This window comes from Neurospora crassa, linkage group I, assembly GCF_000182925.2.
Source record: "Neurospora crassa OR74A linkage group I, whole genome shotgun sequence".
Taxonomy (NCBI): Eukaryota; Fungi; Ascomycota; class Sordariomycetes; order Sordariales; family Sordariaceae; genus Neurospora; species Neurospora crassa.
The window spans coordinates 4,721,844-4,748,286 of record NC_026501.1 but is presented as its reverse complement, the minus strand read 5'-3'; the positions used below and the strand labels follow the sequence as shown (position 1 = coordinate 4,748,286).

At 51.2% G+C, this 26,443-nt stretch overlaps 11 protein-coding genes across 12 annotated transcripts; 3 read left to right on the top strand and 8 right to left on the bottom strand.

The window, feature by feature from the left end:
• Positions 1-244: 244 nt before the first annotated feature.
• Positions 245-1,930, top strand: NCU03155 (hypothetical protein). Its single transcript, XM_959468.3, has 3 exons — positions 245-545; positions 717-869; positions 1,091-1,930. The coding sequence occupies exons 1-3, from the start codon at positions 361-363 to the stop codon at positions 1,248-1,250; spliced, it is 498 nt and encodes a 165-aa protein (XP_964561.1). The 5' UTR covers positions 245-360; the 3' UTR covers positions 1,251-1,930.
• On the bottom strand, positions 1,892-4,243 carry NCU03154 (pantothenate kinase). Its single transcript, XM_959467.2, has 3 exons — positions 3,571-4,243; positions 3,209-3,494; positions 1,892-3,153 (listed from the first exon to the last, which is right to left on the bottom strand). Exons 1-3 carry the CDS (start codon positions 4,078-4,080, stop codon positions 2,291-2,293), a joined length of 1,659 nt encoding a protein of 552 aa, XP_964560.2. The 5' UTR covers positions 4,081-4,243; the 3' UTR covers positions 1,892-2,290.
• Positions 4,244-5,473: 1,230 nt separating this feature from the next.
• Positions 5,474-7,554, bottom strand: NCU03153 (hypothetical protein). Its single transcript, XM_959466.2, has 3 exons — positions 6,978-7,554; positions 6,426-6,918; positions 5,474-6,283 (listed from the first exon to the last, which is right to left on the bottom strand). The coding sequence occupies exons 1-3, from the start codon at positions 7,209-7,211 to the stop codon at positions 5,559-5,561; spliced, it is 1,452 nt and encodes a 483-aa protein (XP_964559.1). The 5' UTR covers positions 7,212-7,554; the 3' UTR covers positions 5,474-5,558.
• Positions 7,555-12,448: 4,894 nt separating this feature from the next.
• On the bottom strand, positions 12,449-13,400 carry NCU16387 (hypothetical protein; the record flags this gene model as incomplete). The annotated part of the gene is made up of 3 exons (XM_011395077.1): positions 12,449-13,077; positions 13,278-13,288; positions 13,360-13,400. The coding sequence occupies 3 exons, from the start codon at positions 13,398-13,400 to the stop codon at positions 12,449-12,451; spliced, it is 681 nt and encodes a 226-aa protein (XP_011393379.1).
• Positions 13,401-13,638: 238 nt separating this feature from the next.
• NCU03152 (DUF1348 domain-containing protein) lies at positions 13,639-14,571 on the bottom strand. The gene is made up of 3 exons (XM_959108.3): positions 14,330-14,571; positions 14,098-14,263; positions 13,639-14,011 (listed from the first exon to the last, which is right to left on the bottom strand). Exons 1-3 carry the CDS (start codon positions 14,419-14,421, stop codon positions 13,805-13,807), a joined length of 465 nt encoding a protein of 154 aa, XP_964201.3. The 5' UTR covers positions 14,422-14,571; the 3' UTR covers positions 13,639-13,804.
• A 907-nt stretch (positions 14,572-15,478) lies between these two features.
• NCU03151 (peroxisomal membrane protein) lies at positions 15,479-16,637 on the top strand. Its single transcript, XM_959107.3, has 3 exons — positions 15,479-15,718; positions 15,832-16,034; positions 16,103-16,637. The coding sequence occupies exons 1-3, from the start codon at positions 15,598-15,600 to the stop codon at positions 16,277-16,279; spliced, it is 501 nt and encodes a 166-aa protein (XP_964200.2). The 5' UTR covers positions 15,479-15,597; the 3' UTR covers positions 16,280-16,637.
• On the bottom strand, positions 16,230-18,141 carry NCU03150 (60S ribosomal protein L24). Its single transcript, XM_959106.3, has 3 exons — positions 17,932-18,141; positions 17,525-17,668; positions 16,230-17,293 (listed from the first exon to the last, which is right to left on the bottom strand). Exons 1-3 carry the CDS (start codon positions 17,980-17,982, stop codon positions 17,018-17,020), a joined length of 471 nt encoding a protein of 156 aa, XP_964199.1. The 5' UTR covers positions 17,983-18,141; the 3' UTR covers positions 16,230-17,017.
• Positions 18,142-18,313: 172 nt separating this feature from the next.
• On the top strand, positions 18,314-20,455 carry NCU03149. 2 transcript variants are annotated; one of them, XM_011394795.1, is made up of 4 exons: positions 18,314-18,744; positions 18,802-18,836; positions 18,939-19,231; positions 19,323-20,455. In XM_011394795.1, the coding sequence occupies exons 3-4, from the start codon at positions 18,946-18,948 to the stop codon at positions 20,249-20,251; spliced, it is 1,215 nt and encodes a 404-aa protein (XP_011393097.1). In that variant the 5' UTR covers positions 18,314-18,744; positions 18,802-18,836; positions 18,939-18,945; the 3' UTR covers positions 20,252-20,455. The 2 variants fall into 2 exon arrangements, with proteins under 2 accessions (XP_011393097.1, XP_011393098.1); XM_011394796.1 differs by having other exon boundaries at positions 18,314-18,836.
• On the bottom strand, positions 20,416-21,961 carry NCU03148 (nascent polypeptide-associated complex beta subunit). Its single transcript, XM_959104.3, has 3 exons — positions 21,793-21,961; positions 21,309-21,481; positions 20,416-21,117 (listed from the first exon to the last, which is right to left on the bottom strand). The coding sequence occupies exons 1-3, from the start codon at positions 21,846-21,848 to the stop codon at positions 20,888-20,890; spliced, it is 459 nt and encodes a 152-aa protein (XP_964197.2). The 5' UTR covers positions 21,849-21,961; the 3' UTR covers positions 20,416-20,887.
• A 597-nt stretch (positions 21,962-22,558) lies between these two features.
• On the bottom strand, positions 22,559-23,723 carry NCU03147 (assembly factor cbp-4). Its single transcript, XM_959103.2, has 4 exons — positions 23,653-23,723; positions 23,403-23,593; positions 23,113-23,297; positions 22,559-22,912 (listed from the first exon to the last, which is right to left on the bottom strand). The coding sequence occupies exons 2-4, from the start codon at positions 23,453-23,455 to the stop codon at positions 22,773-22,775; spliced, it is 378 nt and encodes a 125-aa protein (XP_964196.1). The 5' UTR covers positions 23,456-23,593; positions 23,653-23,723; the 3' UTR covers positions 22,559-22,772.
• Positions 23,724-24,000: 277 nt separating this feature from the next.
• On the bottom strand, positions 24,001-26,301 carry NCU03146 (F-box protein pof7). The gene is made up of 2 exons (XM_959102.2): positions 25,500-26,301; positions 24,001-25,415 (listed from the first exon to the last, which is right to left on the bottom strand). The coding sequence occupies exons 1-2, from the start codon at positions 25,962-25,964 to the stop codon at positions 24,129-24,131; spliced, it is 1,752 nt and encodes a 583-aa protein (XP_964195.1). The 5' UTR covers positions 25,965-26,301; the 3' UTR covers positions 24,001-24,128.
• Positions 26,302-26,443: the final 142 nt, after the last annotated feature.

Below are 26,443 nucleotides of genomic sequence, written 5' to 3'. Positions count from 1 at the left end.
TAGAATATTAGTCAGAGAAGAAGTGCTGTGCAAAGATTTCAAAACCATCGCGCTCATCAAGTTTGCACCATTTCAAGGTGCGGGCACGAGATTCTGTTATGTACCGATAAGGTGGCCCGGGGCGGGCTGTTAACAAACAACAATAAAAATGCTGGTTACTCTTTACTGATACACAGTCCCTGACTAACTAAGTCGCCGACTCCGAAATTCAGACCGGACTTTGGGACTCCACTTTCAGCTCTAATCCACTTTCGCCCCGGCGCCCTAAGAAGTCCAAACCTCCTCGAGACTCAATCCGGACATCCCATCCATCCCCAAACCATCCCACCTCGAGTCGAGTCGCAAGTCCCCTCCGGCACAATGGCCCCGATGAACAACTTCTTCCGCGCGGCGCGCCCCGTTTTCCGCAACACCTTCTTCACCTCCAACGCCGCCCGCAATGGCGGCAAGCGTTTCCAGAGCACAGCGAGTTCGGAGCAGGCGCAAGAGTCCTTCTTCAAGCGCATGTGGAACAGCCCGATTGGCTTCAAGACGGTGCACTTCTGGTATGTTGTTTTGTTGAGGAACCTTTCAGGCCTTTTGGAGTCTGCGCAATAGCAGCAGTAACAGCAACAACGACGACGCAATGATCGACATCGAAAAAAAAAGATTTGGACAAAGATGCGTTCCAATGAGCAAGAGCAAAGGCTAATCCAGGTCCATTTAAAAAACAACAGGGCCCCTGTCATGAAATGGGGTCTCGTCCTCGCAGGTATCTCCGACTTTGCGCGCCCAGCCGAGAAGCTCTCGCTCACCCAGAACGCCGCCCTGACTGCCACCGGTCTCATCTGGACCCGCTGGTGCTTGATCATCAAGCCCAAGAACTACCTGTGCGTTTCCCTTCTTCCATCTTGTCGTCGCCCTTCGTTTTTGACCCAACCAACAAACCTACGTCATCCCATTCCCAACAACAATCACCACCACCACCAATACCATCTTTACGTCCATCTCCTGGTCCATACCTATCCCTTATCCCTTCTTCCACCCCCCAATATAACAGCCCTTCTCCCTTTTACCCAACCCAGAACTAACTTTTCTTATTTTCTTACAGTCTCGCCGCCGTCAACTTCTTCCTTGGCATCGTCGGTGTCGTTCAAGTCTCCCGCATCCTCATGTGGCAACAATCCCAAAAGAACAAGACCCTTCCCGCCGCTGCTGAGGAGGTCAAGGAAAACGTCAAGGAGGAGGTTAAGAAGGTCGTCAAGGCCTAAACCTTGGAACGAAACGAAATCGATCGATTGATGACGAGCCGTTGAGGTTCTGGCATAGTTGGTAGTCGGGAGTCGGAAGTCGAAGTCCAAGTCGAAGTCAAAAGTCGGAAACACGTAGAGGCTGGCATTTTGTCAAAGAAGGGTTTCGAAGTGATACGACAGGAGCTGAAATCACATGCCGACTGTGGCTATGAGACTTGCGGCAACGGCAACGGTTATAGCGAAGCTGACGTCGATAGAATGTGGAAGGGCAGCGCCACGACTTTGAAGTGTCTGCATCGACGGATGGCGGGGTGGACGGACTTATGTCATTGGAAGGAGCCGGGGTCTTCATGTTGGCGATGTGCTTGATTCTGATTTGATCAGATGCTAAGTCTTGACGGTGGATGTGTAGGTATAGGTAAAGATGAGGTACAGTTCCGGAGGCGGAAAAGTGCGCGGCTTATAATGATCCAAGGCGAAGGCAACTTCACCATGTGATTCATCTCTTGTGCTGATTTTGGCACTAGATATTACAACATCATTTCTATTTTTTTCGCTTCGATGGGATCCAATATATGCGCCCGTTCTATCATTCGCAATCATCGAAAAACTCCCTGATGAAGAGTTGGACTCACCAGAGCTTTCAGGTTGTTGCAGCATTTCGAAAATAATAGGAATATTGTGACTGTTTCTTCTCTAGATTGGCGCTGCTTCCAAAGCTTATCCAGGTATCTCATAACAAAATGGGTCGCCCAACGTCAAGCGCTGACGATACAAATACTAGAAAGAACATACAATTATGACCAAAAAAAAGGCTGCCCCCCAAAACCAAAAGCTTGCGCTTGCGTCGTGTATCATCTGGATTGAGAACACCCATCGAACTGAGAAAATAGAGAAACAAATCCAACGCCAGCGATGAAGATATTAAAAACCTTGAACCTGAATAAGAACCTTTACATCCTTCTCTCTATGACGGGGTATCCGCTTTTCTTCCTCTTTATCCTCAATTCCCATTCGAGACACTGGACATGGCAAACCGACGGTGACAAACATCGATATTATTCATTGTCAGCATCCCTCGTTCTCGTCCGAGCATTCATTCGCGCTTCCATGGCGGAAGCCTGATCGAAGCTTCCCCTACGGCCCCAATTCTGAGGCTGCCGCTTGAGGAACGCGCCGACGGCTCCTAGGTAGCCCTCGTGTCTGAGGAAGTAAGCCTGCTTGGCGCCCTTGCTCCAGAACTTGATGGCGTAGCTGAGCGTGTTCATGGTCTGCGGGTGTCCCCTGATGAAGGACCCGCCGAAGTAGATGTTGCTGAGTTCGTGTATCTGGCTCTGCAGATAAGCGAGCTGTCCAATGTTGTTACTGATCGCGTACAGCAAGGAGACCGAGACATCGGCGCTCGAGAAATGCTTGTTGCCAGGCAAAGTTGCTGATGATGTAGAGGGATCGCCGGCCTCGGCGGCGCTAGATTGCACCTCGTCAACGTCGACCGGGCTAAGTCCACCGCTATCCTCGGCTTCCGTCTCGGCTTGTCGCTTCAACCGGAACACCTTTCCGAAGGAGCTGGCAATGGTAGTGCTCTTGAGGCCAATCTTGCCGTAGTCGGTGCCGTAGATGTCGCCGACCAGCATGTCGACTTTACTGTTGTCACCCTTGGATGCCATATCTAGCATCTCATCGAAGCTACGAGCTCCGGTGAGGAGACTTAGCAAGCCCCAAAGCGTACCGCCACCGAGTGATGTACCGCCCACACGCTGATAGTCCCGAGGCCCTGTTACTTTGAGGAACGACACTCCGGACCCGATATTTACCAGGAGGTATGGATATCTGTGGGTAGAGGGATCGACGAAGTTCATTGGGTCTGCTTCTGAGTAGGTGAAGACTTCGCGGGGGATTTCGGTGATGAAGAAGTCGAGTCCTTTAGTTATGCGTATTAGCAATAGTTTCCATGCTAGTATGCATGAATGACACACCTATTATCAGACACTCCATCTCATCTTCACGGATGACATCGACTCCCAAAACGTCGCGAATCATGTCGTAAAACTTGTATGCGCCACCGCCCGTAGCCATGACGCACAGCTCGGGGCCAATGTTAGACTCATTAAGCATTTGGTGTTTGTGCTTGAGGGCGCGCATGAACTCGAGACAATCATTAATGTGGTCGGTTTCGAAGCTGACGAAGTTGAGGCGTCCACCTGGTTCCGTGGAGTGAGGCTCGCGGGAGAAGTACACCAGTTTAGCCAGAGAACCGCCGATCTATCCGAGGTATCAACCATTAACAATGCGTCCGATAGGATATCAACGGGAAATAATTGTGAAAGTGTATCCATACATCAACAGCGATATGGCTCACTATCGCAGTGTGGTTCGGTAGTCTGATGTCCTTAGACTCTTGACGGTTTGGTGAACCACCGCGGCTGCTGCTTCCACTTGGTGTCTGTGGCGGCGAAGCGCTGCCGTGCTCAACGATGAATGCGCCCTCAACATTGATACGAACAGAGCCCGGATGGCTCAAAGCGGTGTCGAGCTCGATTGGACCAGAAGTAGATGCGCGCTGGCGGTTGGCTGACGGGGGTGACGTTGTCGCGGATGTCAAGGTTGTGACAGGAGTTGACGCAGTCGCAATCTCGGGGCTGGTGATGGTAGGCGTTGTAGGTGTGGTAAGCGCAGCGTTCGGAGAGAGATGAGTGGTCAATTGGCCGGTCTGCGATGGTAGGCCGTCATTCCTCAGCTCTGGTTCGCGGGATTCGGGTTGTTGGTGGCCGGCTTGCGGTCGCGACGATGGGTGTTGCGGGTGGGGAGCAATAGCCTCGGCTTCGGCTTGGTTGCTCTCTGACGACATGTTGTATCTGTTGTTGTTCACAACACGGAGAAAAAGGGTGGGTTGAGGTTAGAACAACAAGAGCGGTTCAAGGAGGCATAAATGTGTCTTTGAGGGCGGCCATTCGGAGAGCGCTTTTTGGGCGAGACAGACTTGTCAGAGACCTTTTAAAGGAGGAGGGATACTGAAAACTACATTGTAGATCATATCCCGGGTGCCTTTGGTGGTGATCTACTGTGTAGTCAGAGGTGGGCCACAAAAACGGCGGCACGGGTTATCGATAAGGTGCTACTACAAGAAGAGGATCCACACCAACATCCCATGGCTTGCAGGCCTCTAGTCCTGCCGATTCCAACCCTGTCTACAAAAACCCCAACAAATACCGTGACGCCGGATTGTGAATCCTTTCGCCCGAGACACTGCACATCATGATCCTTCCGTTTGGAGGGGGCAGGCGTCACATTGTCATACTATGTTCACTTTGACTGGATTCCCCGATTGAAACGGTCACTAGCATGGTCTGACCTCCAAATACCCGAGCCTGTTACTCAAGTCTTCGTCTGCGCCGTCTTCCATGCCATCTCTCGTCAGCCTGAGCGTCGCGACAACGGTTCCGTACTTGTATTGTAGATCCCTCCCGGGCAGATGGGAACATGTACGTAACACCACTCAGCGCAACGGTGCAACTAGCCGTCCGCTTGTTTATTCAAACCAGCAAAGGCATGTAATATGTGAAACCACACTTTGAAGGATCATTACGTATCGCCCATTTCTCTAGCCCTACTGTGCTGTCTGCCTTCCATCCATCCCTCCTCCTCCTGTTGCTCCCCCACAGCTTTCAGTAATCACCAATGCCATCCTGGCGACCCAGCATAAGCTACTCCGACTCCGACACAAACCAAAATCAAGCCCGACAGAAACAGAATTCCAAATCGCCCTTCCAGCATTTTGTGCACAAGCCCCCAGAATAGCCCCATAGAGCCCGGCGGTTCCGTCCATCAACCATCGACCCACAATGAGTGTAGCGTAAGCCAAAGAAAAAAGAAAAAAAAACCCGCCGATAAAAAAAGAAGGTCATGATACATAAGCCTTGCACTGGAGGGGAACATGCCTGATGCTCCGACACGCGACTGTGGGGAAATGGTTCGGCTCGGCGCAGGTACGTCGACTCCACAGCGCCGAAAATACCGAAATCGGTTTACGTTTTCCCCAGAGCGGGGACAGAATCGAACGGGGAATGAAAGGTGATTTGATGACAGCCGACAAGCCGGCGGCATAATGGCGGGGGTTCCCGCACGTCCGAACCCAGAAAGGACAGTGGAAGACCACCCCACATTTTCACACGGTAAGCTTCAAGTCATCCACTGACGGGATGCAAACAATCTTGAGGTTGTCTTGACCCATTCCTCGATCCGGTTATCAGATCGATCATTTTTTTGTTACGAACCATACATAGCAGGGGCAGATATCTGGAAGACACTGTAAGAAATTCAAGGTATTCAAAACAAGTGCCCTCCAGGCACGGCGACAAAGATGGCCGTCAGGATCGCCGACAGCACCACGGCGCACAACATGCTCTGCACCGCAATCGTGTCTTGAATCTGGCGAAGCATGGGCTCCTGGATCCACACCTCTCGATCAAAGATCTTGCGGATCACGTTGCGCTGCTGGTACCGGACCAGCCACGGCTCGTCCTCATAGCTGTTGCCGGACCCGAAGCTATCGAACGACCGCTTCGCCTGGCCCTCTTCCCCATCCTCCTCCTCCGCCATGAACAGCTCCCACGGACGAATATGTCGGTGGTGCAGCCCGTGCAAGACCACGCACATACCCTTGTATGCCGCAATCAGCGTGGAGATGCCCAGCACCCAGCCGATGGCCGCCAGGGCGCGGTAGCCGCGGCCCGCGTTGGACAAAGCCAGCACGATGGCGACCATGGTGCTGATCAGGATGAGCGCGACGCCGAGCCCCCGTGCAAAGAAGACGCGCGCCGGGTTGCCGTTGCAGATGGACCAGCGGATGAAGTTGGGGTGCGCCTGACGACGCAGCGCGGATTCGATAGGCGTGATAATGATGCGGAATGCGGACGGGTGCGTCGTGTGTGCAAGCGCTTGAAGTACGGCTTTTTGCTCCTTGTCGGAGAGGTTGAGCTGCCGGGGCGCATCGTCCATGATATAAGTGGCGATCACACGGTCGATTTCTTTTCGGAAGGGTTGTATGGTGACTGTTTGGTTTGAGTTTTCCGTCAGTCAACATTGCCCCTTTCGATTCGGTATTCGACAGCAGCGATCACATGCATGTCATGCCTCCGTGGGAGTGTGGCATATGGAAACTGGAAAAAAAACGAGCAGGAGACGTATGCTTACATGGTGGCTTGATGCCTGCTGTGGCAAAGGCATCGCTCGCTTGCGTGCGATACGTCGTCGCCATACTGGACCCGTTATACTCGGAGGAAAACGTCTCCTGGTGGTAGCCACGCGGAGTGTGCGGCGGCGTTCCGAACGGGTCGTTGCTGCCCGTCCGAGTGCCCTCGGGTAAGTCTGATGTACTTCGGCCTCTTGGACTGGACAAGACTGGGGTCGACCCCTTTTCGAAATCAGTACCCTTGAATATCTCGACAGTCACGTCTCCTGTTTTGCAGTTCGGCTTCTTGCGGGCCTTCTCAGCCTGTTCTTTCTGAATTTTCTGAATGGCTTCCTCCTCCATGGCCGGTGTCCATTCTGGAGCAAGAGCAAGGTCCCACGTTTTGGCTTGCTCGAAGCGCTTCATGTAGTCACGATACCACAAAAAAAATTGCAAGTTCTCCGCTGACCGCTCCACGTATATCAGGTAGTTCATAAAGTCACGGACGGTACATGGCTACATACGGCTAGTCAGCCACTGGTCTGTCTTAATGTGAGGCAGGATCAAGCACTGACTGGACATGTTCCTCCCTCGATAATTTTATCAAAGCTCAATGCGGTTGGGATTCCTGCGATGCTGCCCGAGTTGACTGGCCTCAGGCTTGGTTCTGTCTTCTCTGATCCTGCTTCACTGTTTCTGGCAGGGGAGTTGCTGATGGTGTTCTGGCCGGTGCTGGGCTCATCACTCAGTGAGATGTTGTTCTTGTCGACGTGAGCTGGACGTCGGTATGTGAGAGGTAGGAGACCCATCGTGATGGGAGGTTGGACTGCTGTTGATGGAGGAACACTCGCCACTGGGTTTGGGGTTTCGAGGCGATAGGGTGCCAATAAGTCGTGCTACTAATCTCCAAGCAATAACATGAAGGGGTAAGGCAAAACAATAGAGAAGGAGAGGCTAATCGTTTATATAGTATTGTCTTGTTCCTGGAGCAAATCCTAACTAGAGATCGCCTTCGTTAATCTCGATCTTGATCAGGCATCATCCATCCATGTGTACCAGGCACTCCAGGGTGGGCGGAAGCGGGTTGTCGAAACCGACAAACGGGTACGAGAAAAACAAGAACATGGCGTAAAACTATCCAAGCTATCAGCCCCTAGTTGGCCCGCCAGGCCTGAATCCATTGCTTTTTTGAGACCTGGACCCCTCTCGAAGTCAGGGCAAGAAGGCTTCCAATGCTGTTGACAGTACACCACATGGCGATAACAGCATGCGTGGCGCATTCAACGAAGCAGTATCATTTGATATCGGTGTCTTTTCGACGCGCGAGCTGGCGAAGGAGGCGTTGCGAGCTGGCGAAGGAGGCGTCACGAATCAGGAACAAATGGGTTTAGGGCGTCAAGATTTTCCTCCACAAACCAACCATTGTCGCGGACCATCCAAGGACCAGCTTTTTACTACGCCCTTCTCTACCAAAAGCAATAAACATCGGGAATATCGACACTGGGCTGTTAAGCTGCAAAGGGAAAGTATCGCCGTAATGAGGCTGTCTGGCGACTTTGTGATTGGCGGGATTCGGGACACACGGCCGGCTTGGCTCTCCAAGTCCGCTCTTGAGGTTTTACGCACAGTCTCTTTTTTTTTCGTTTTGATTATGACATGCATCTGCTATGATTGCGCACATGAGAGCGGAGAAAATCGAATTGTTCCCAGAAAAATCGACAAGTCAGGTACGGGCAGTCCTCGAGAATTTACTCCCGACGTCGTTCGTCACTGTTACGGCAGCGCTGCGGCGAAGTGGAAGTCTTCGGTGACTCCAACCACGTCGTAGCAACGACCGACCCGAGAAAGCTTTCACCATGGGTGAAGATCGCTGGAATGGCTTTCTGATCTTCGATGCGACCCTTCACTGGGAATGGGATCCCTTAAGATGAAGCCCGATCGGTGCGGAGCCTGGCCTCTTTCAATGGTGCCTTTCGTCAGGACTAAAGTGCCGGTGCCGTGGAACTGGGTACTGGTATTTCCTTCCATTGTTTGTGGACTAAACAACAGCTAGGGACCAATTGTATCTGGCGGAAACGGCAAGGCCGTCATCCGGTTAGTCGCCGTGCTGTGCTCGGACACGAAAGATAATTTCAAAGAGTTGAAAGAAGGGCCGCCAATGTCTCCCAAGAGATAGGGATTGCTTTCAGACACATGATGTCAAGGAGTACACCTAATGGAAAGGGAATATGGGTTAGCACACTCCAACCACGCCTGAATATCACACTGCCGCCAACCAACCGCCCTCGAACATACAACAATGACAGCCGTACTCGACACCGACGTTACGCACCCATTCCCGCCAAGAACACCCGACATGGAGCTGCTCCGTCCCCTTCGCCATGAAACCCGAATGGTCTTTTTCCCCGTCCAGAGTTCGGTCCATACGCAATTTGATCAGCGGAGCGGCAGTACGAATTTGCTGCACCCATCAGGGGTTCACTTTTGCAGGGAGACTCTCAGAGGCCCCGAAGGGCCTCGGTGATTGATAGTGGCTGCAGCACATATTCCTTTTTCTCGACCTACATACCTTGGAAAGACTTCAATGTGGTTGCGCCACAGCAGCTAGCTGGCCGCTGACAAGAGCTCCAATGGATTCACTTCTTGTCTCTCCCGCTTCTGAAACAGCAAAAAAAAACCCAATGTCTGAGGCGAATAGCTTTTGTCTTGAGAACAGACTCGCTCACTTGCTCCTCGCTCCTTCACTCCCTCACTCTGGCCTGGGTGCGTATTTTCTGACTTCTGCTGTTGATTTTTCATCTCCATCCCCATCCCCTTTGTTTCACCCACGTTCAGCCAGCTCCATGACACATGAAGGCCGGTGACTGCTAATCACCATGGACAATATCTCGGGGATACTCCGGAGCATAAGCTCCCCGCAGGGTGGACCGAGGGAGTAAGTGCTGTGCATGGACTCCGGACTAGTCAAATCACCCTTTCGGTCCCGAACGTGGAGCCCTTGAACCACATGGTGCACAACCACGCAGTGAAAGTTTATCCTCTAGATCAATATCTCAAAAGACGCCTGGACCCTTGTTTTCGCCCAGTGCCCCAGTCGGGCCCAGCACGGAGGTTGATGTACACTAATGTCTTGCTTCGCTTCGCTCGGATTACATCCGAAGTAAGACATCCCTTTGCTTCTTGTTGCCTTTTCGTGCTCGCTTCCTTATCCTGATTTCCTTTTTCCATCTTGGTACCCCTCTTTGTCCACGGTTGATGTTCGTTCTGGGGGGTTTTGGCCGACCGACCTGGTTAGGTTGTGATTCCAAGACAAGTATACTGCCTACGGTAAAGTCCATTGTTTGTCTGCGCGGGCGTGTGTGCTTGTGCCTGAAGCTACAGCTAGCTGTCATAGAAAGCTGTTCTCGAACGTCGTTTTTCTTTCAAGTTAGTTCCCTTCTTTCTTTCAGGTTTCTTTCAGCTCTACCGCCGGTTTGTCTTCGCCGCATCAATCGTCTCACTGGAATACACTCTCCTTGTTGGGTTATTCTATACAATTCTTCTGTTCCAGAGGGCAAACCAAGGCAAGGTACATCAATAGGGTGAAAAAGGAAGCCCGTATCTCCCCCAGAGTAACTTATGAATACCGCTTGAGATTCCTCCCATCGTCAGGCCGCTCTCAGCTGGTTTTACTTCTTTCTGGTCGCTCGAACCTGGTCATGACGAAGCCACCGTCTCTGCTATCGTTCCCACCGCCGCCGCCGCCGCCCGGCCGGCACTCTTCTTCCCAAACACCAGATGACAATGAACCCCGCCCGCCCTGCGCTGCTCCAGATTGGACCTGGGGGCCCAGGCACCGACTCACACATAAGGTCCATTATGTAGCTCCTGTGCCACAACGGGGCGAACCGAGTGGTCCTATGGTTCAATGGTACACCTGATGATCAAAATGCGTAGTATTAGTGAAGTCAATGGCAGCTGGGACAGTGCTGTTCGTTCGACAAAGGTCACCTATGCAAATTAACCTTCTGACCTTTTTTTTTTTTTTTTTTTTTTTTTTTTTGATGGGGGGGGGGGGGGGGGGGGGGGGGTAAAGGGGGGCCATGGCTGGAAAATTGGAAATGAGGGTTTGAGTTTTGAGGTTCGTTTTTGGGGGTAAAACCGGGGCTTGTTTTTTTGAATTACGAGCACTTTACCACTATCACATACCTACCCGAAACAACCCAGCACAGCAAGACTTTTTGACGTTTACCTTATCTCAGTCAACTGACATTGTGTCCTATGTAAGGAAGTTTCATGGCCGTTTATGTAATCAAAAGCTTATGTAGTTTCACAAAAGGATATTCGTGCTTTTGCTGTCATTTACTAATATACTGCTTTTCTCGGTGGGTTACATGGTTTTGTTGTTTATATAACACATTTCCACGTCCTATCTTGACAAGCTCACATGCTTTAGACTAAACGCTTTACCTAGAAGATACAAAGGCGTCATATGACTGTCCTCCTAGAAATGCATCATCATCTACCAGAGGCTTATATGCCTACATATGATGCACATTCTGAAGTTAGAGTGTCCTCAACACTTTGCTCTGACACCTCCCCGCGACCGCCTACTACCCGCAGAATCATTAAAAAACATCCAAAACATCTAAATCTCCGCAAGCCCCTTATTACAGGGTAATCTTCTTCAGAAATTCCTTTCTCTTCCTGTGAATATTTGAAAGCTTCGAGTAAACAACGCCCGTGATGCTGCAACCTGCGTACCCAGTGAGCCCGACTATGTACCCGAATGAATGCTTCAAGCCCTGTCTTTCCCAGCGGGACGGTCCGAGCCGCCCTGTTGTTTGGTAAACGCACCCTTGACAGAACCACAACTCCCAAGCAGGGACTATGGTGATCGTTATCAAAACAAGCTCGCCACATTTTCGAACAGAGGTCAGTTCCCCACTCTTTTAAGGTCAGAAGGTCCAAGCGCCGTCCCAGTTACCTGGTTGCTGGTAAATGAATCGTAAAGTTGTCTCGAGTCATTGTGCTCGTTCAATTTGTCAGTTTTAAACGGGGTGAGCTCGTGATCTCCAGGCAAGTTAGTTATCCAACCTTCATCTTCTGCTGAGTTGGCGCATAAGCACGAGACTTTGTAAGATTGTTCATTCTGTTCTGCGCTGCTATGTCCCCTTTCAAGTTCGGAATTGGAGCCCGAACTATGGAAATCTCACTGTCTTTTGCGTGGTTCGATATCCCCACTCCGATCAGTCTTGTGATAACAGGTCGTGGACTTCTAGACTCGACGAACATGGAGCTTCGACTGGAGATTGCCGTTGTTGAGAAAATCCTAAACCATGCGGTAAGGGCGGGATGCGAAATTGCCATGGCGATGAAGAAACCTTCTCGCTTTGTGTTTTGACGCTTTTTTCGGTTCTTGGAGCCAGCTGTGTGGTTGCTCTGACTGGTGTATCGACACCTGGAACTTTGGACTTCTTACTCTGCTTTGTGGTGTCTTCTGGGCCAGGCTCAGCGGTCTTCCTCTTGTGTTTGACCAGACCCTTGTTCTGAAGCTTGGGACGTGGTAACCGTTCAGGGTGTAGTCCTTTCTGAACAACACAAGACAAAACTCTACATTTGATCTCGTGGGTTGACCACATATCGTAGATCTTTGTGAATTCTGGAAGAAATATCGTTGCTGACACGGTGACGTTACAGCAAATGCTGTTCCCTAGTGCAGCGGGAATTTTGATGCCCTCACATGCTTGAGGAGCGTTCCTCAACGTACCTTGGAGCAGTTTGTGGTTTAGTTCGAGCCCTGTTAGGTGTCGTATAGGCCATTTAATGGAGGGGTACGAATGGAAGTTCCGGTTAAGAAATTGACAGATGTCAGCGAGATTACCTGACAACGACCGTGTCCATCCATGTCGGAGGCAGAGCAGATTTTGCAACGTTTCTTCTGAACGCACAGGTGGACTCCGGTAGCGCTCAATTGCCTTGGGAACGGGAAAGCAATTTGGAATGGCCACGGAATGATAGCCGTTGTCCTTAAGAAAGGCCCGGAAACGTGCTTGCCTTTCAGAGGTCAGCGTTGTCGGCTTCTCGAGTTCTCGAACTGAAATATGACTAACCATTTGTTCCTCTCCAATCTGTTCCCATCATCACTGAAGACATTGCACATGGTTCCAGCCAGCTGCTTGGCTTTCCGGGCAATTTCGAGGGCAGCCTCATAGTTGACTCCCGGAAGGCCTCTTGAATATTCGCATCCTCCGAGCAGGAGCCCTAGTATGAGGCTTGGCTGGTCGAGATCCCACTGTTGCAGCAAAGCCGGAGCATCGTGCTTGGTAGCGAACTCGTTACTTAACCCTGCACCCTTCCAGTGTCGGTGCTGCTCTTTGAACATGACAATCTCTCGGCATCCACACGTGAGAGCTACGCTGTGGTGCGTCCAAACGGCATCGACGACACCTAGCTGTTGGAGCTTGACACACGTGGGTGCTGCTTCCGCAGGTGCCTGATGGAAAGGGACGCCCAGATTGTTTAACATGTCTTTGAGCAAACGTATCCTTTCCGGCTTGATTGGGTTTGGATTAGGTTCGTATTGGCTGTAGCGATCTGGGCCATCAAAGACGAAGAGAAGGTGTATGCTCAGCTCCAGCAAGGTCATAATCTGGTACATGATCGTTTTCTCGACCGCATTGACCTCGCGAGAGTCTGGTGGAATTAAATGTCAGCATTTGGCATCCCCAAAGTCTAGTTATGGACGCCCAAGGTAACAAACTTTTGCGTAGCCAGTCGACTTTGCCATCTTTCTCAAAGTAAACTTGCCAGCAATGTGCATCGATAGCGACTCTCAGAGGCCAACCACGTCGCTTAAAATGATCGGCTGACCATCCCGCCAGTTCCAAACTCACGCCCGGAGGGGCTATATCCCAAATACTGTTCGAGTCAGTCAAGTTGCAGAAAGACGCCGCGCTGAATTACGAGTGTACCGACCTAGGGGAAGGCTTGAGCTGTGAATTTCCGTTCTTCGGCATATTGAGATGATTGGAAACCCCTGGTCAAGTGCTCTTGTCCGGTTGTCGGTTCCCAATGTAGCTACCTTTGTCGATGGGAGCAAGTTGATTTGAACTACATCAAGAACAGCAGGGTTAAAACCCAGGAGATTGTGGGTTAGTCTCGCTGAAATTGTTCGGACGGAAGAGGATGTCGAAAACGTTGGCTACCCAACTGACACTTTCGTAGAATGATCCCACCACCCGACTCAGATTTTTCGGTGTTGTAGTGAATGGTAGATATGAACCTGCCATAAGTTCTTGCATATGCTCGGTCATACATAGAAGGCTCTGGTCTATGTGCCTTCCCACCAAAACCCGGACCAGGACTTGCCATATGCCGAACTTGTAGACCGTACCTTGCAGCTTCTCGCCATGGAAGCCAATCACCAGTGTTGCTCAGTAATTGCAACTTCGTTGACATCGACACCCTCCTTAAACCATCGCTCTTCTTCTACAATCTTCACATCATTCCCACTCATCTGCCGCTTCCTCATGAGGCCATTGTCGGCAAAGGTCCAGTCCTCAAGGCCATATGTCCGCCACCACTGACCGGATTCGTCATACCACTCGTACCAAAACTGAAATGCGATCTGATCTCAGTAGACATAGCAGTTAGCCCTGGGCAGCAATCCTACTTCTGACCTGCCGCCGCCGCCAGGAAGGAATAACGACTGACTTTGTTGTCTGTAAAAGCAAACAGCTCCTTCCTCAAGCGATATCCGTTCTCTCTTGACCACTTTTTCTTCAGAAACTCGACGATTTCTGGGCGTCCTTGCAGGAACGTATCGCGGTTTCTCCAGATGGAGTCTGGAGTGTAGGCCATCTGGACCACCTCCGCATTTCTTGAATTCGACCAAAGTCAGCCAACGGCAATCGAATTTTCAAGAAAATAGCAAAGGTATAGTCACTTTGTGTTCCATGCATCCTGCGCGGCCTTGACTTTGATCTGAGCTGTTTCGGCTGTGAACGGCGGAAATGGGGGCTTTGACTCAGCTGTCATGGCGATGGCTGAAGAATAGTGAAGATATTATCAAAACAGGGGTAACAGTGGAACTCGAATGATCATAGAACAAGAGGGTGAATTTTTTCCCCGGATATTTTAAAACAAAATGCAGGGTTATTAAACAAGAAAGCCATGTGAACACCTGGCTTTAATGCAACTTAATCAAAGGTTATCGTAGTCCAGTGATTATGAATTTGGTGTCGTACGTGCTGACGGCAGAAAGTAGTCATAGAACGATCCGAGCTGGTGGGGTTCCGAAGCGAGCCGCTACAGCTCCGTGCCAGACACCTCTTCGAGGCAAGCTCTTAGTATAGTAACAAACGAGAAGATTTAGTTCAAGGGATATAGTTTGAGCGACAGGTAGAAAATGTACCTATGACTATCTCCAATAATAGGACCACCAGCGTTCATGGCCTGAAGATCCGGGAGAAGTGTTTCTACAATGACGGGTTATAGAGACATCAAGGTCTCTCTCACTTGCCTGAAGTCCGGACAATATCCAGGTCATACTCGCCTGTTCAGTTTCCCCCCTCTCTCAATTACGGCGCAAAAGGAAAGAGGAGTGGAAAGGGAAAGGCCGTTGTCGGAGGTGAGGGATCTCGAGGAGAATTCAGTTGTTGTGTTGTCGGCCAAATATAAATTGCGAGTTTCTGGAACTTGGAAAAGAGAATATAAAGTACAAGAGGCCATCCGGTCGCTTCTGATTTTGGCACATGCAATGAAGCCCGGCGATCGCGCAATCCAAGGCAACAATCCCCGGGCCCCCCGAGGTCTGTTCCACTCCAACGTGACAATGGACAGAAATCGCAAACCCTGGAAGTTATTGACGTTCACTGAGAAAGGGCACCTTAACGGCCTCCCTTTCCAGGGCAATCGATCGGTCTCCACTGTTCGATGCCTTCCGATTGATGTTACTGGAGGCTTCGTAACGGTTCCTGCCCGCCCTCCCGCCGAACCTCCGGAGAACGGAGAACCCCTCCAAAAGCGAGCAGGACCCCGCTGTGATTGCCCCTGGAGATACGATCTGATAACAATACATCGATCGGCTTCCTCCGCTTATAAGCTCACCTCAAGCTTCGAGTCCAACCAAAAGAATCTCGCACTCTTCTCTTCTCACGAACAGCAAGCTCAAGTCTCACGAACTTCACAATCTAAAAACCCCTTTTCAACAAAATGTCTGCTCTTAAGGCCGGTGACTCTTTCCCCGAAGGTGTTACTTTCACCTACGTCGCGCCCAGCGGTGACACAGACCTTACCGTCTGCGGTCTTCCCATCCAGTATGATGCCAGCAAAGGCAAGTAAATATATCATGGCTCACTCACAAGGAACCCTCACATCATCTTTGACTTGTATTTTTTCTCTCCACACCTATCTATATACTAACGCAATCTCTTACCCACGACGTAGCGTTCGCGAACAAGAAGGTCGTCCTCGTCGCCGTCCCCGGTGCCTTCACCCCCACCTGCCAGCAGCAGCACGTCCCCTCGTATCTGGCCAAGCTCGAGGAGTTCAAGTCCAAGGGCGTCGACCAAATCATCTTCATTGCCAGCAACGATGCGTGGGTGATGGCCGCTTGGGGCAAGGCCAACGGTGTTAAAGATGAGTCTATTGTAAGTAATAATTCATGTCCCTCCTGCCCCCCCTCACCACACCTAACTGACACGCAACGAATGTTTAGCTCTTTATGTCCGATGCCGACTGCAAGTTCAGCAAGAGCATCGGCTGGACCCAGGGTGACCGCACCAAGCGCTATGCTATTGTCATCGACCACGGCAAGGTTACCTACGCCGAGTTGGATGAGGTGCCTAAGAGCATCGCCAACACTGGTGCCGACGGTGTCCTGGCTAAGCTCTAAATAGAGAAAAAGGGGGCATGGAAAAGCCAAAGCAAAGAAACAAAACAAAGGCAAACAGTAATCATCTACACCGGCAAAACTCATATACTGTGGTTGGGAGCAAAAGTAGAAACCCCCCTGCCAGGCACTTTTTTGCACAGACAATATGTGTTCAATACCTGCTTTACCTAATTAGACTTACCCACCACACCAAGTAGAGAAGTAATAGGAACCAAAACAAATGTCAAGGGGAACGCGATGATAGTCGCGGGATACTCTTGTTGTGACTGGGTATTTGCTTGATAGAGTATCACGAGGTATAGAGAATAGAAGCCGCGTGATATGCCTTTTGCCCGCTGAAGCGCAGCGTTATATTATGATTGCCAGGTCCCTGTTCCTTCGTCCCAACGGCCCCAAAACTTTTTCTCGCCTCCCTAGTATCACAGGGAGGTGGGATATGGATTTTGTTCGTCTTTGACCAATGCATAAGTCGGCATTCTGTTAAGCTACCCATGCAAAGCGTTTGATGTCATATCCGTTAGACGCAGGGATCCATGCAACCGGCCCTTCCAGAAACCAAGCTGTTGTATTGTTTTCGTTAAACGAGACGAAAACCCTCCAGCTGAGTGCAGGCAAAAAAAAAGAACCGAGAACCGACCAGACCGACTCCGCGTATCCCTTCCAGCTTGCCACGCAGGACCGTAAAGACATTCCATTCTCCCTTCACATCATCGTGTCCCCCGACCGACAAGACCGCATTTAACGGGACTTGGCAGCGACCTTGACGGGCGCACCCTTGGCACCCTGCTTGGAGGTGACACGGGCCTTGGGGTTGGCAGCGTTCTTGGCCTTCTCAGCCTTCTTGGCGGCCTGAGTCTCCTGCTTCTTGGCCTTGGACTCCTTGATGGCGGCGAGACGAGCGGCGGAGCGGGCCTCAGGGCGCATGGAGCGGCGCTCCTTGATCACCTCGAGGGAGGCACCGACGATGGCACGCTGGGCCTTGACGGTACGGCGGGAGCGCTTCTTGGCGACCTCCTGTAATGGGTGTCAGTCATCTGCTTCGCGCAACGGTTTCCCCCCCATCGATCCCCTTCACCCAGTTGCGCGTGCGTCCAAAGTATCCGTATTCGCGATATCCCTCTCCGTCGAAGTCTCGAAGTCTTCGATATTGCTTCGGCAGAATCGGTAGAATAGGGGGCTGGTGACGGTGTGCGCAACGGGGGAAGAAGATTGGGCCCGAGTGCGGATATGTGGTTTCTTGCGTACCTCAGAGATACCCTTCTTGTGCTGGCGGCGGTAGAGGACAGTCCAGGCAATGCGGCGGGGGTTCTTGCGCTGGAGGAAAAGCGACTCGGACTTGCCGTTCTGGAAACGGAAGATCTTGCTGTCGCCACGGACGTACAGCTTACCCTAACGGTGTCAAAGAAAACATGTCAGCACTTTTATCACGGTGGCTGTATTTCCCTTCTCTTGTTGTTCTGGCTCGTCCTTCATGATCCCCCTCAATCAGAATATCGTTGACGTCGCGGGAACGAGATCCGTCAATATCTCTCCCTCGCTCTCGCAAAGTCGTTCCCTCCCCAAATCCAAGACCAAGACCAATTCCCCACGGGTTCAGATCCCGGTAGCATTTTCGAGCCGCAAATCATTTTGGACGGGCAAAAAAACCGTACCTTTCCAGGGTAGATCCTCTGGCCGGAGAAGGTATCGTCGTACGTTCTCATTGTGGCGGTTTGCTGTCGAGATTGTCGGTTGTCGGGAGATGCTTCCTCGAAGGTGCAATGTTCCAGCGTCGATTTTCCTCAATTTCTTTCCGCAGCGAGGTTGTGCGATAGGGCTGCCTTGTGATAGGCTGGCCGCACGGACCATGTGGTCCACTTCAGCGTTGGGGTGGCTCAAGTGGGCTGGCAGCGGGCTGGCAACGCGGGCAGGAACAATCGCCGCCACTTATCTGCCAGGTGGTCCGGGCTGTAGGACGTCATCCTCAAGCAAATCTATAGCCCAATTTACCATTAACAAGTGCGGAACGAACGAAGGGTATCTGGTTTACTTTTTGGTCGCGAAGCATCACCACTGTAATTTGCATGAACAAGGTACACTCACCTCGGAGTTCCGTCTGAAAACCTGTGTGATTTTTATGTTCTGCGTTCTGCGTCTGGTGCATGCGGTTTGCTCCATTGATTTTCCGTACTTCCACGTTACGAACTGGCTGTCAACGGCTAACCCCAACCCTTGTCAAACGACAAGTGCTTCATCATCAAAGTTTGGAGGTTGTCCCAAGTCAAGTCGTTCTTTCCAACGCATGCAAACATACGAAAACGTCAAAATTACACCGACCTTAACTTGCAAAGTTATAATGATTGATGCAGACGCAATTGCCTCTGCTGTGCTTGAAGAATTCAGCAAACTCCCCGCGAAACGGAAGCCCAGTGTCCGCGACAATGGTCTTCACGAATGGGTTCCTATGGCCGGCATTGTAGCCAAAGGTGCTGCTCGTTATGTGCCTGGAAGAAATCCAAACTCTTTACTGATACAATCTCTAGGCCCAAACGGACTGAAATGTGTAGCTTTGGCGTAAGTACGTACAATGGATCGCCGGGACCACTGAAGTGTCCAATGTGCCTCATGATCACGCAAGATAAGTCTGTTGCTGGAGCTAAGGATGGTTTGTTGGTCATAGAACAGGTATGAAGTGCCTTCCGGCATCCAAGCTGCCCCAAGCCAACGGAGTGGCCATTCATGACTGGCACGCCGAGATACTTGCTATACGAGCTTTCAACCGGTTCATCCTCGAAGAGTGTAAACGCCTCGCTCTTCAGGGGGATGGTGCATCGCAATCCGAGTTCATCTACCGAAGGATAACAACCCAACATGAAAACCAAGGACAGCAAGGAACAGCAGAAGTATGGCAAGGACAACCGTTCGCCTGGAGGGAAGATGTGAGCTTACACATGTACTGCTCCGAAGCGCCTTGTATGTGTGTCCCCGCTGCCCAAACCCCCCCTTCACCAGAGACGACTCGACCCCGGTAAAGCCCATGACTACTAACACACCAATCTACCAGGCGGGGACGCAAGCATGGAACTAATCATGGCCGCCCAAGACGACGCCTCGCCCTGGGAAGTCCCATCCCCAACACCAGGAGACCTGCCAGCCCAAGCACAAGCACCAACCCCAGCATCAGCAGACGACCCCCCTCTCCCCGGCCGCGCCTACTTCTCTCAACTCGGAATCGTACGCCGCAAGCCCTCACGCGGCGACGCCCCTCCCAGCTTATCCAAGTCCTGCTCCGACAAACTTGCCCTTAAACAAGTCACCTCGCTTCTGTCCTCTCTCACCAGCGCTTTGGTCTCGCCTGCAAACGCATACCTGTCCAGCGTCATCTTTCCCGCGTCTCAGTATTCTGCCGTGGCTTGTAGTCGGTGTTTCTCTTCTTCATCTGCTGATGGGGGGCGGATGGCACCCTTACTTGACACGAGCGTGAGCGCGAAGCTGGAGGCTGCAGGATATGTCTTTCGGGAGTTTAGGGTTGAGACGACGAAGATGGAGTTTGCATTTTCTAGGAGGGCTATACTCCCTCCAAATAATTCCTCCTCTAAAGATATGACGGACATGGCAGACGTCAAGGACACAAAGCCAAAGAAGCTCATAGCTAGCAACCTTGCGACATCATGGACGCTCAACGGCCCGCGCGATGGGGAGGGTTTGGTGGGTGGCGTGTTGCAGGGCCGGAAGCAGTTTGATTTACGGGGAGCGAGTCTGGTCTCTCGGCGGAAGATGTGGACTTTGGCGAGGGAGGTTTGTTCGATGATGGCGCTCAACGACGATGGCGAGATCAAGCGAGTCCTGGGAAGTACGAACCTTGTGTATGATGAGATCAAGGATGGAAGTAGCTTGCTTGAGGGGAGACGGAGGGCAAAGGAGGAGACGAAAAGGGTGGCGTTGAAAGGGTGGGTAAGGAATACTAGGGGTGGAAGCTTTAAACTTGAGTAAATCAAAGGAGTGTTGAGGAACGATTCAGAGAAGGATTGCTGGGAGATATGTGGTCACTATACAAAGCGTGAATGAGTGACATTTCACTTGCGCACTTGAATGCACAGCATGTCTCGTCTCCACATCATCTTTGTCTCGTTGTCATATGGGTCACGATTCCTGATTCGTACTTCTCTCCAATGTTGGTTCGAGAGGCCAAGAAGCTTTTTCCATTTTCCAGCGCTTGGTCAGTTGTTTGGTTTTGGTTATGTACATCGTTTTGATGTAGAATGCGTTGTTCCTATAACCATCATTTCAACCGCAGTCTTTCTCTGGAAGAGTCCAGGAGCAAACCGAGATGGACGAAGACAATTAAACACGTCTTTCCGCCTCGTTGCCACATGTACCAAGTAACATCCTTTCTCTTTGAGCTGGAAGATGACATCAACATTGCCGCCCGAAGAGCATTTCCCAGCTTCACATAGATTCATAAGCCATCATGAGAAGACATTGAACAACTAAAGGACGGGTTGAAGAGACCCCGTGATTTCCCCAACGCAGCACGCCATGATAAATGTCACCGCAAATCTGAAGATAGGAAAGACCGCGTTTTGGGGGAATCAAACAGAGAGAGGGAGTATTTTATTTTTTTGTAATTTACTCGACCTTGCTCTCGAAGTTCTCGCCGGCAACGAGATCGGGGATATCATCCTCCTCAGCGTCCTTCTCGTTCTTCTGCATGTTCTGGTAGCTCTCGGCAAGCTTGCGGAGGGAAGCGAGAGAGTCGGGGCCGAGCTGGTTAAGGATACCGGGGACGAGCTCAGTGAGCTCCTTGTCCTCACCGTTGCCGTAGATGGCGAAAGTGTTGGCAGGGACAGCGGCGTGAACTGTGGTACAAGAAACACAACTTGTTAGCAGACAAGCCCCCAACCAACGTTTGAAGCTTAGCTGTCGCGATATGTCAAGAGGCCGCCTGACTAAGTAGGCCATAACACTCTTGCATACTGGCGATTTTGGACCAAGCCCAGTCAAGGGGGGTCCATATCGCGAAATTGAAACTGGGCGTATTGGTACGTACCCTTAGGGGCGGCGAAGTGGATGACGTTGCCGTCGCTCTTGAACATGTTCACCTCCTCGATGGCCTGGATGGGCTGAACATTGACCTTCTTGAGGGTGGCCTGGAGCTTCTTGTCATCGCCAGCGGAGCGGGCAGGCGCTCTCTTGACCTTTCTGCGGGGAGTACCCTTGCCACTATTTCATTTCGAAAAAAAAGTCCATTGTCAGAAATCAAAAGCCTCTCATTTTGTCTGCATCTGCACGTTGCTCATCGCCTTTCGCTGGGCTCGCGGGGGGAGGTTTTTTGTGTGGGAGACAATCGAGGGCGCGCGCGCGAAAGAATGGAGGGGTAATTCGGTGCTGGCTCGTTTTTTTGTGCGTGTTGTGTGCGAGAGCGATTGACGAGTGATATTTGAATTTCTACATACCCTAAAGCGGAGGGAAAGCACCTTTGTTAGCCTGTCGAACAGAACCTCATCCTACAGAGCGAAAACATGGGCGACGACATACCGATACGGGCCGAGGCGCCCAGCTTCTTCAAACGCTCCTGAACATCCGACATTTTTGCTGGCGGTTTGTTTGGTGATGAGAGGATGTGAGATTGATCTGTTGTGGGGAAAAAGCGAAAGGTGCGGGAGATCTCGGTGAACCTTAGAGCTCAGGGTTAGTTTGGCGCTGGGACCTCATCAAGGACCTGTGGGCGGTAGTGTGGGCTCTGGGCTTTGCGGGCTGGGGGGTTCATGCTGCTGGCTGAGAAGAGGGGTGATGTGTGAGCGTCGCGCGGCGGTGCTGGATGGGCAGTTGGCCCGTGCATACTTAAAATCTTGTCCTTCAAGAAACTTTCCACATACCTACACCCCCGCCGCCATGTTAAGCTTATACGGCATGGTTCGAAACGGTTAGGTAAACAACCCTACTACAGTCACCGGGAGTTACCTTTAATCTATATAGTGTTGATATTGAGCTTCATCCTCATCTGCTTTCGGAAGTTGAGGAATAGGTCTTGTACGCCGGGCCTCGTATGTCCAGCTAGCGGAACCACATCAAAATTCTACCCCACCTGCTTTGGTGCTCACCTTGACTTGTTTCCTGCTTACCGCGAAAGTAAACTCGCCTCACCTTGGGACTTGACATCATCGTCTGTTATGAGGTCCCTCATAGGATGATATCTGCCAACGTAGTTGTACATGGGACAGCTCGCTTCACTACATAGTTTAGGTTGGATGATGGTCCTATACCCTCCATTTCTGAAAAGCGAAGCAGCAAACAGTCTTTCCAGAGAACATCGTGATATTGCACAACTTCGAGACCATGGGACTTTGGAACCAAAAGCTAATCATCTCCGTCCTAAAAACCCAAGACCCTTTTGAACGCCTTCTCTTTCAATACCCATCTTAGAATACACAGTAGTTTTGTACAGAATCATGATGTTACAACCCAAACCGCCTACGTATGACCACTTCCCAACGTAAAGCTAGCCTAACCACTACTTCTCAAGCGGAAGACCGGCCTCACGCCTCATAGCCTCTTTCCTAGCCTTCACCTCATCCGCCAATGCCAGACTCTTCTGCACCGACGCCCGCTGCTGTCTCTCTTTTTCCTCGGCCTCGGCCTGAACCGTCCAGACTAGAAAAGTCAAAGTTAGCACGCTACTCATCTCACTTATCTCCATCTTCATCTTGCTTTGCCCATTCCCATCCCTCTTTCTTCCTATCCACATCCGCAAACAAATCCCCACCTCTATCCATCTCCTCCTCCATCCCAACAAAAACTCCAACAGAATTGCCAACAGACGGACAAAAAGGGACAGAGGGAAGAAAGCTTACTTGGCTTATCAGACTTGGAGTACTCCTTCAACTTGGTGACAAAGTCGTCAAACTCCTGCTGACGCTCGAACCGCCTCTCCAGACTCCTCTTCTGCAGCTCCGGGTTATACTTTTGGAAGAGCTCCTCGTCTGTCGGGGTGAGCCAGTAGGTGAATGCAGGACCGCCGACGCAGATTGCTGCTCCACTGTTTGTTTGGGCCAACAAGAGTTTGTTAGATCTCTCTTCTTCTTGAATTTGGACTTGTGAGATGTAAGAGGAGGTGGGGGATGGAAGAGAATAAAATCCTTACCCGAGCAACATCTTGGTCCAGAGCCACCAGTTGACTGGCTTTTTGGCGGCCATTCTTGCAGTGATCTTTTTGAGTGCTTGATGAGGTGCTTTGATGCCAAGACCCGAGATAACTGCAGCTTCTCCTGCTGCTAATTAGTGAGCAGGGAGAGTTTGTGATGAGATTTGCGTTTGGTGAGATCCGCGCAAATACTAGTTGATCTTGTCAGTTTGCTGTGTATATGCAATTCATGTGAAGGTTTGGTACGTACAGTTATCAAAGTGACGTCGTCAATGATAGTAGAATTCGGGTCTGAGCTCTCAAAGCTTCGGTCAATCAGTTGCTGAATTGCAGAGAGGCAGACAGGGGGAACCAACCGGGAGGACCGACAGGCGGGGAGATGCGGCAGAATGCATACCGACAGCGTAGTGTGGCTGACCGAGGTGAGCGATACGAATTCGTGTAATGCCAGTACGTGTATTTACAGGCTCCCTTGAAATTTTGGTAGGAAAAACCACACGTATTGCCTTCCTTATGGTTGATATCAGGGATGGTAGTCCAAAGATCTACTTGCACTTTTGTTTCACGAATCTCAAAGGTTTAACCAAAGATGTCACCCGCGGAAACAATTTGACTTCAACCGTATAGATCTTATTCCATTCCAACATCAACCGTCTTCCAGTCTTTCTATTTACTTTACAAAGCACACCATCCCCAAGCTTTCTCTTTCTTTCTTTCTCTGTCTCTCTACTCCCCCAAAACCCCATAGCTCTTGACCCGACTGAAGAAGAACGGCTTATCATGCTTCAGTGTAAACTCGCCCCAATCATCCGTCATCCTATCATAGTTATAAAACCCCCTCCAAACAAGCTTGTTGTTCTTAGCTCCCATCTTGCCCGCCGACTTCAGCGTCAGGTCCAAGCGATATATGTACTTGCCCACGCCCTCTGTCTCAACAATCAAATCGCCTTCGATCTCATTCAAAGGAGCAGCCGGGTTATCCGCCGCCGAGGCCAAACGCCAGCGGCCCTTAAGGGCGTACTGCATCGGCGCGCTGGGGAGGTGTGTAAGCGCGGTGTTGTTACCGGCCTGCCTCTTACCGGCATGCAGCGCCATGGCCTCGCGGGTGAGGTGGTAGACGACGTCGGCGGGCTCGGCGGTGGTGAGCAGGCTGATGGCGGTACCGTCACGGAAGAAGCGCAGGTAGCGGTAGTAGGTGACGATGTGCACGGGGCTACCCCAGGTGGTGGCGTTAGCATTGGCCTGGCCGGTGCGAATGTAGTTCACGGTGCTGATGTAGCAGCCATTGAAGCGGATGCGGGGACGGAGACGCCACATGCGTAGCCAACTGGAGTTGTAGACGGTCTTGTAGAAGACTAGGGTGGTGGCTCGCGATTCTTCTGCGTGCTTTTCTGCTCGTTGTTGGGGGGTCAAGGGGAGTAGCAGGGAAACGTCCGGGGTCTCTGCGGTTTTTCCATCATCATCTTCATCCGCAGCGCCCGTGTCGAGCTCCGCGGCCTTTTCTGCTCGGGCTTTCTCCTGTGCTTGCATTTGCTCCTCGAATTCGGTGAGAAGGTCTTCTTCCGTCAGCGGCTCCCAAGTAATTTGCCGCTGCCAGTGATAATGCATGCTACCAAACCCGAACTCGTCGCCCAAGCAGATGCGTCGCCAAATTCGATCTTCAGTGGCGACCAAAAAAGCGAACCTCTTACAAACTTGCGCAAGACGGACAAAGTCAGCAACGTCCAGAATTGCCACGTCACGCATGATGTGAACCAGAAGCTCTTCGGGAAGAGAGGCAATGGGACACGGAGGCGGTGGCATCCCTTCTACGGGAGGACCTTCCGGCTCGATCGCTACCCCTGCGAAGCTGTTGATCAGCTCCTTCATGGTCTGCGGCTGTTCCGCTGATGATGGCGCGGTGGCAGCACTCTCCGCACCGCCAGCAGTACCAGGAGAAGCCGTCGCAGGCGGCTTCGCCTTTGACTTGGGAAAGTACTTGTTCTTGTATTTCTGATCCACGCTATCGTCCATCTTTGAGCATCCCTTAGTCAGCCAATTAATGGACATCGATACAAAGGCAGAATGTCGTTAAATTTCGTGAGTTTGAAGACATACCCTGAACGCCTTCCTATAAAGCTTCAAACTATCACCCAAGCTGCCCGCAGCCTCTCTCTCCACAGCTTTCTCATAATGATCAAGCGCTGTGACCGGATCCTTTGTTGTTTTCTTTACCGTCCATTCCCCTTGTGTCGATGTGGACGCGGCTGCAGCTTCATCGTTCGGTGAATCAAAAGACCTCGGCTGAACATAGTCGTCTTCGTAGTCCTGACGTGGTGCAGCAGCCTTTTTGGCCGGTGCTGGTGGAGGTTTCCGAGGGTGAAGATGGTGTTCTGCCGCAAGCTCAGCTGCAGATGGTGTTGGTTGCTGTTGATGTGGTGGTGGTGGCGGTGGCGGTGCGGGTGGTTGCTGTTGGGAAGAAGAAGATGAGGCTTGGGTTGTTGGCCGTCTAGCCCGAACCTCTGCTCTCCATTGCTCACGGAAAGACTCGAGGTCGGGATTGGCTTCTCCGGATGTATCCATCTTGCTTGTGAAGGGGGATTGGTGGTAAAGAGCGACTAGACAGGCAATAAAGTGAAGTAAGAAAAAAGGGAATTAAAGTCGAGAATTATTCAGCAGCATATATTATGTAAGAGGGCAAGGCCAAAAGAAGGTACATCAGTCTGTCCTTCTTGTTTGGAATGTAATAGAGGTAGTCAAACTCAGGATGTCGGTGGATGTTCGTCCTCTTAATCTATGTGAAAAGATATGTAACGAATTGGTTTCCGTGTATCATACCAAACAATTAGCGAGATACAGCTACCTTTATGTACGGTGAGATGAAGGAAGTGATGGGGTTGGATGGAAGTAAGTGGTTGTGTCATTCGGTGAGTTGGTTGTTTAGTTGTCGTTGATTCGGCAGCCCGAAATAAGATAAGCACTTGATAGCGGCGTCGGGTGTCAGAACGGGAACAAAGCCGCGGTACTTGGCTTGTGCGCAGATCATCCAGCACGTCACGGCA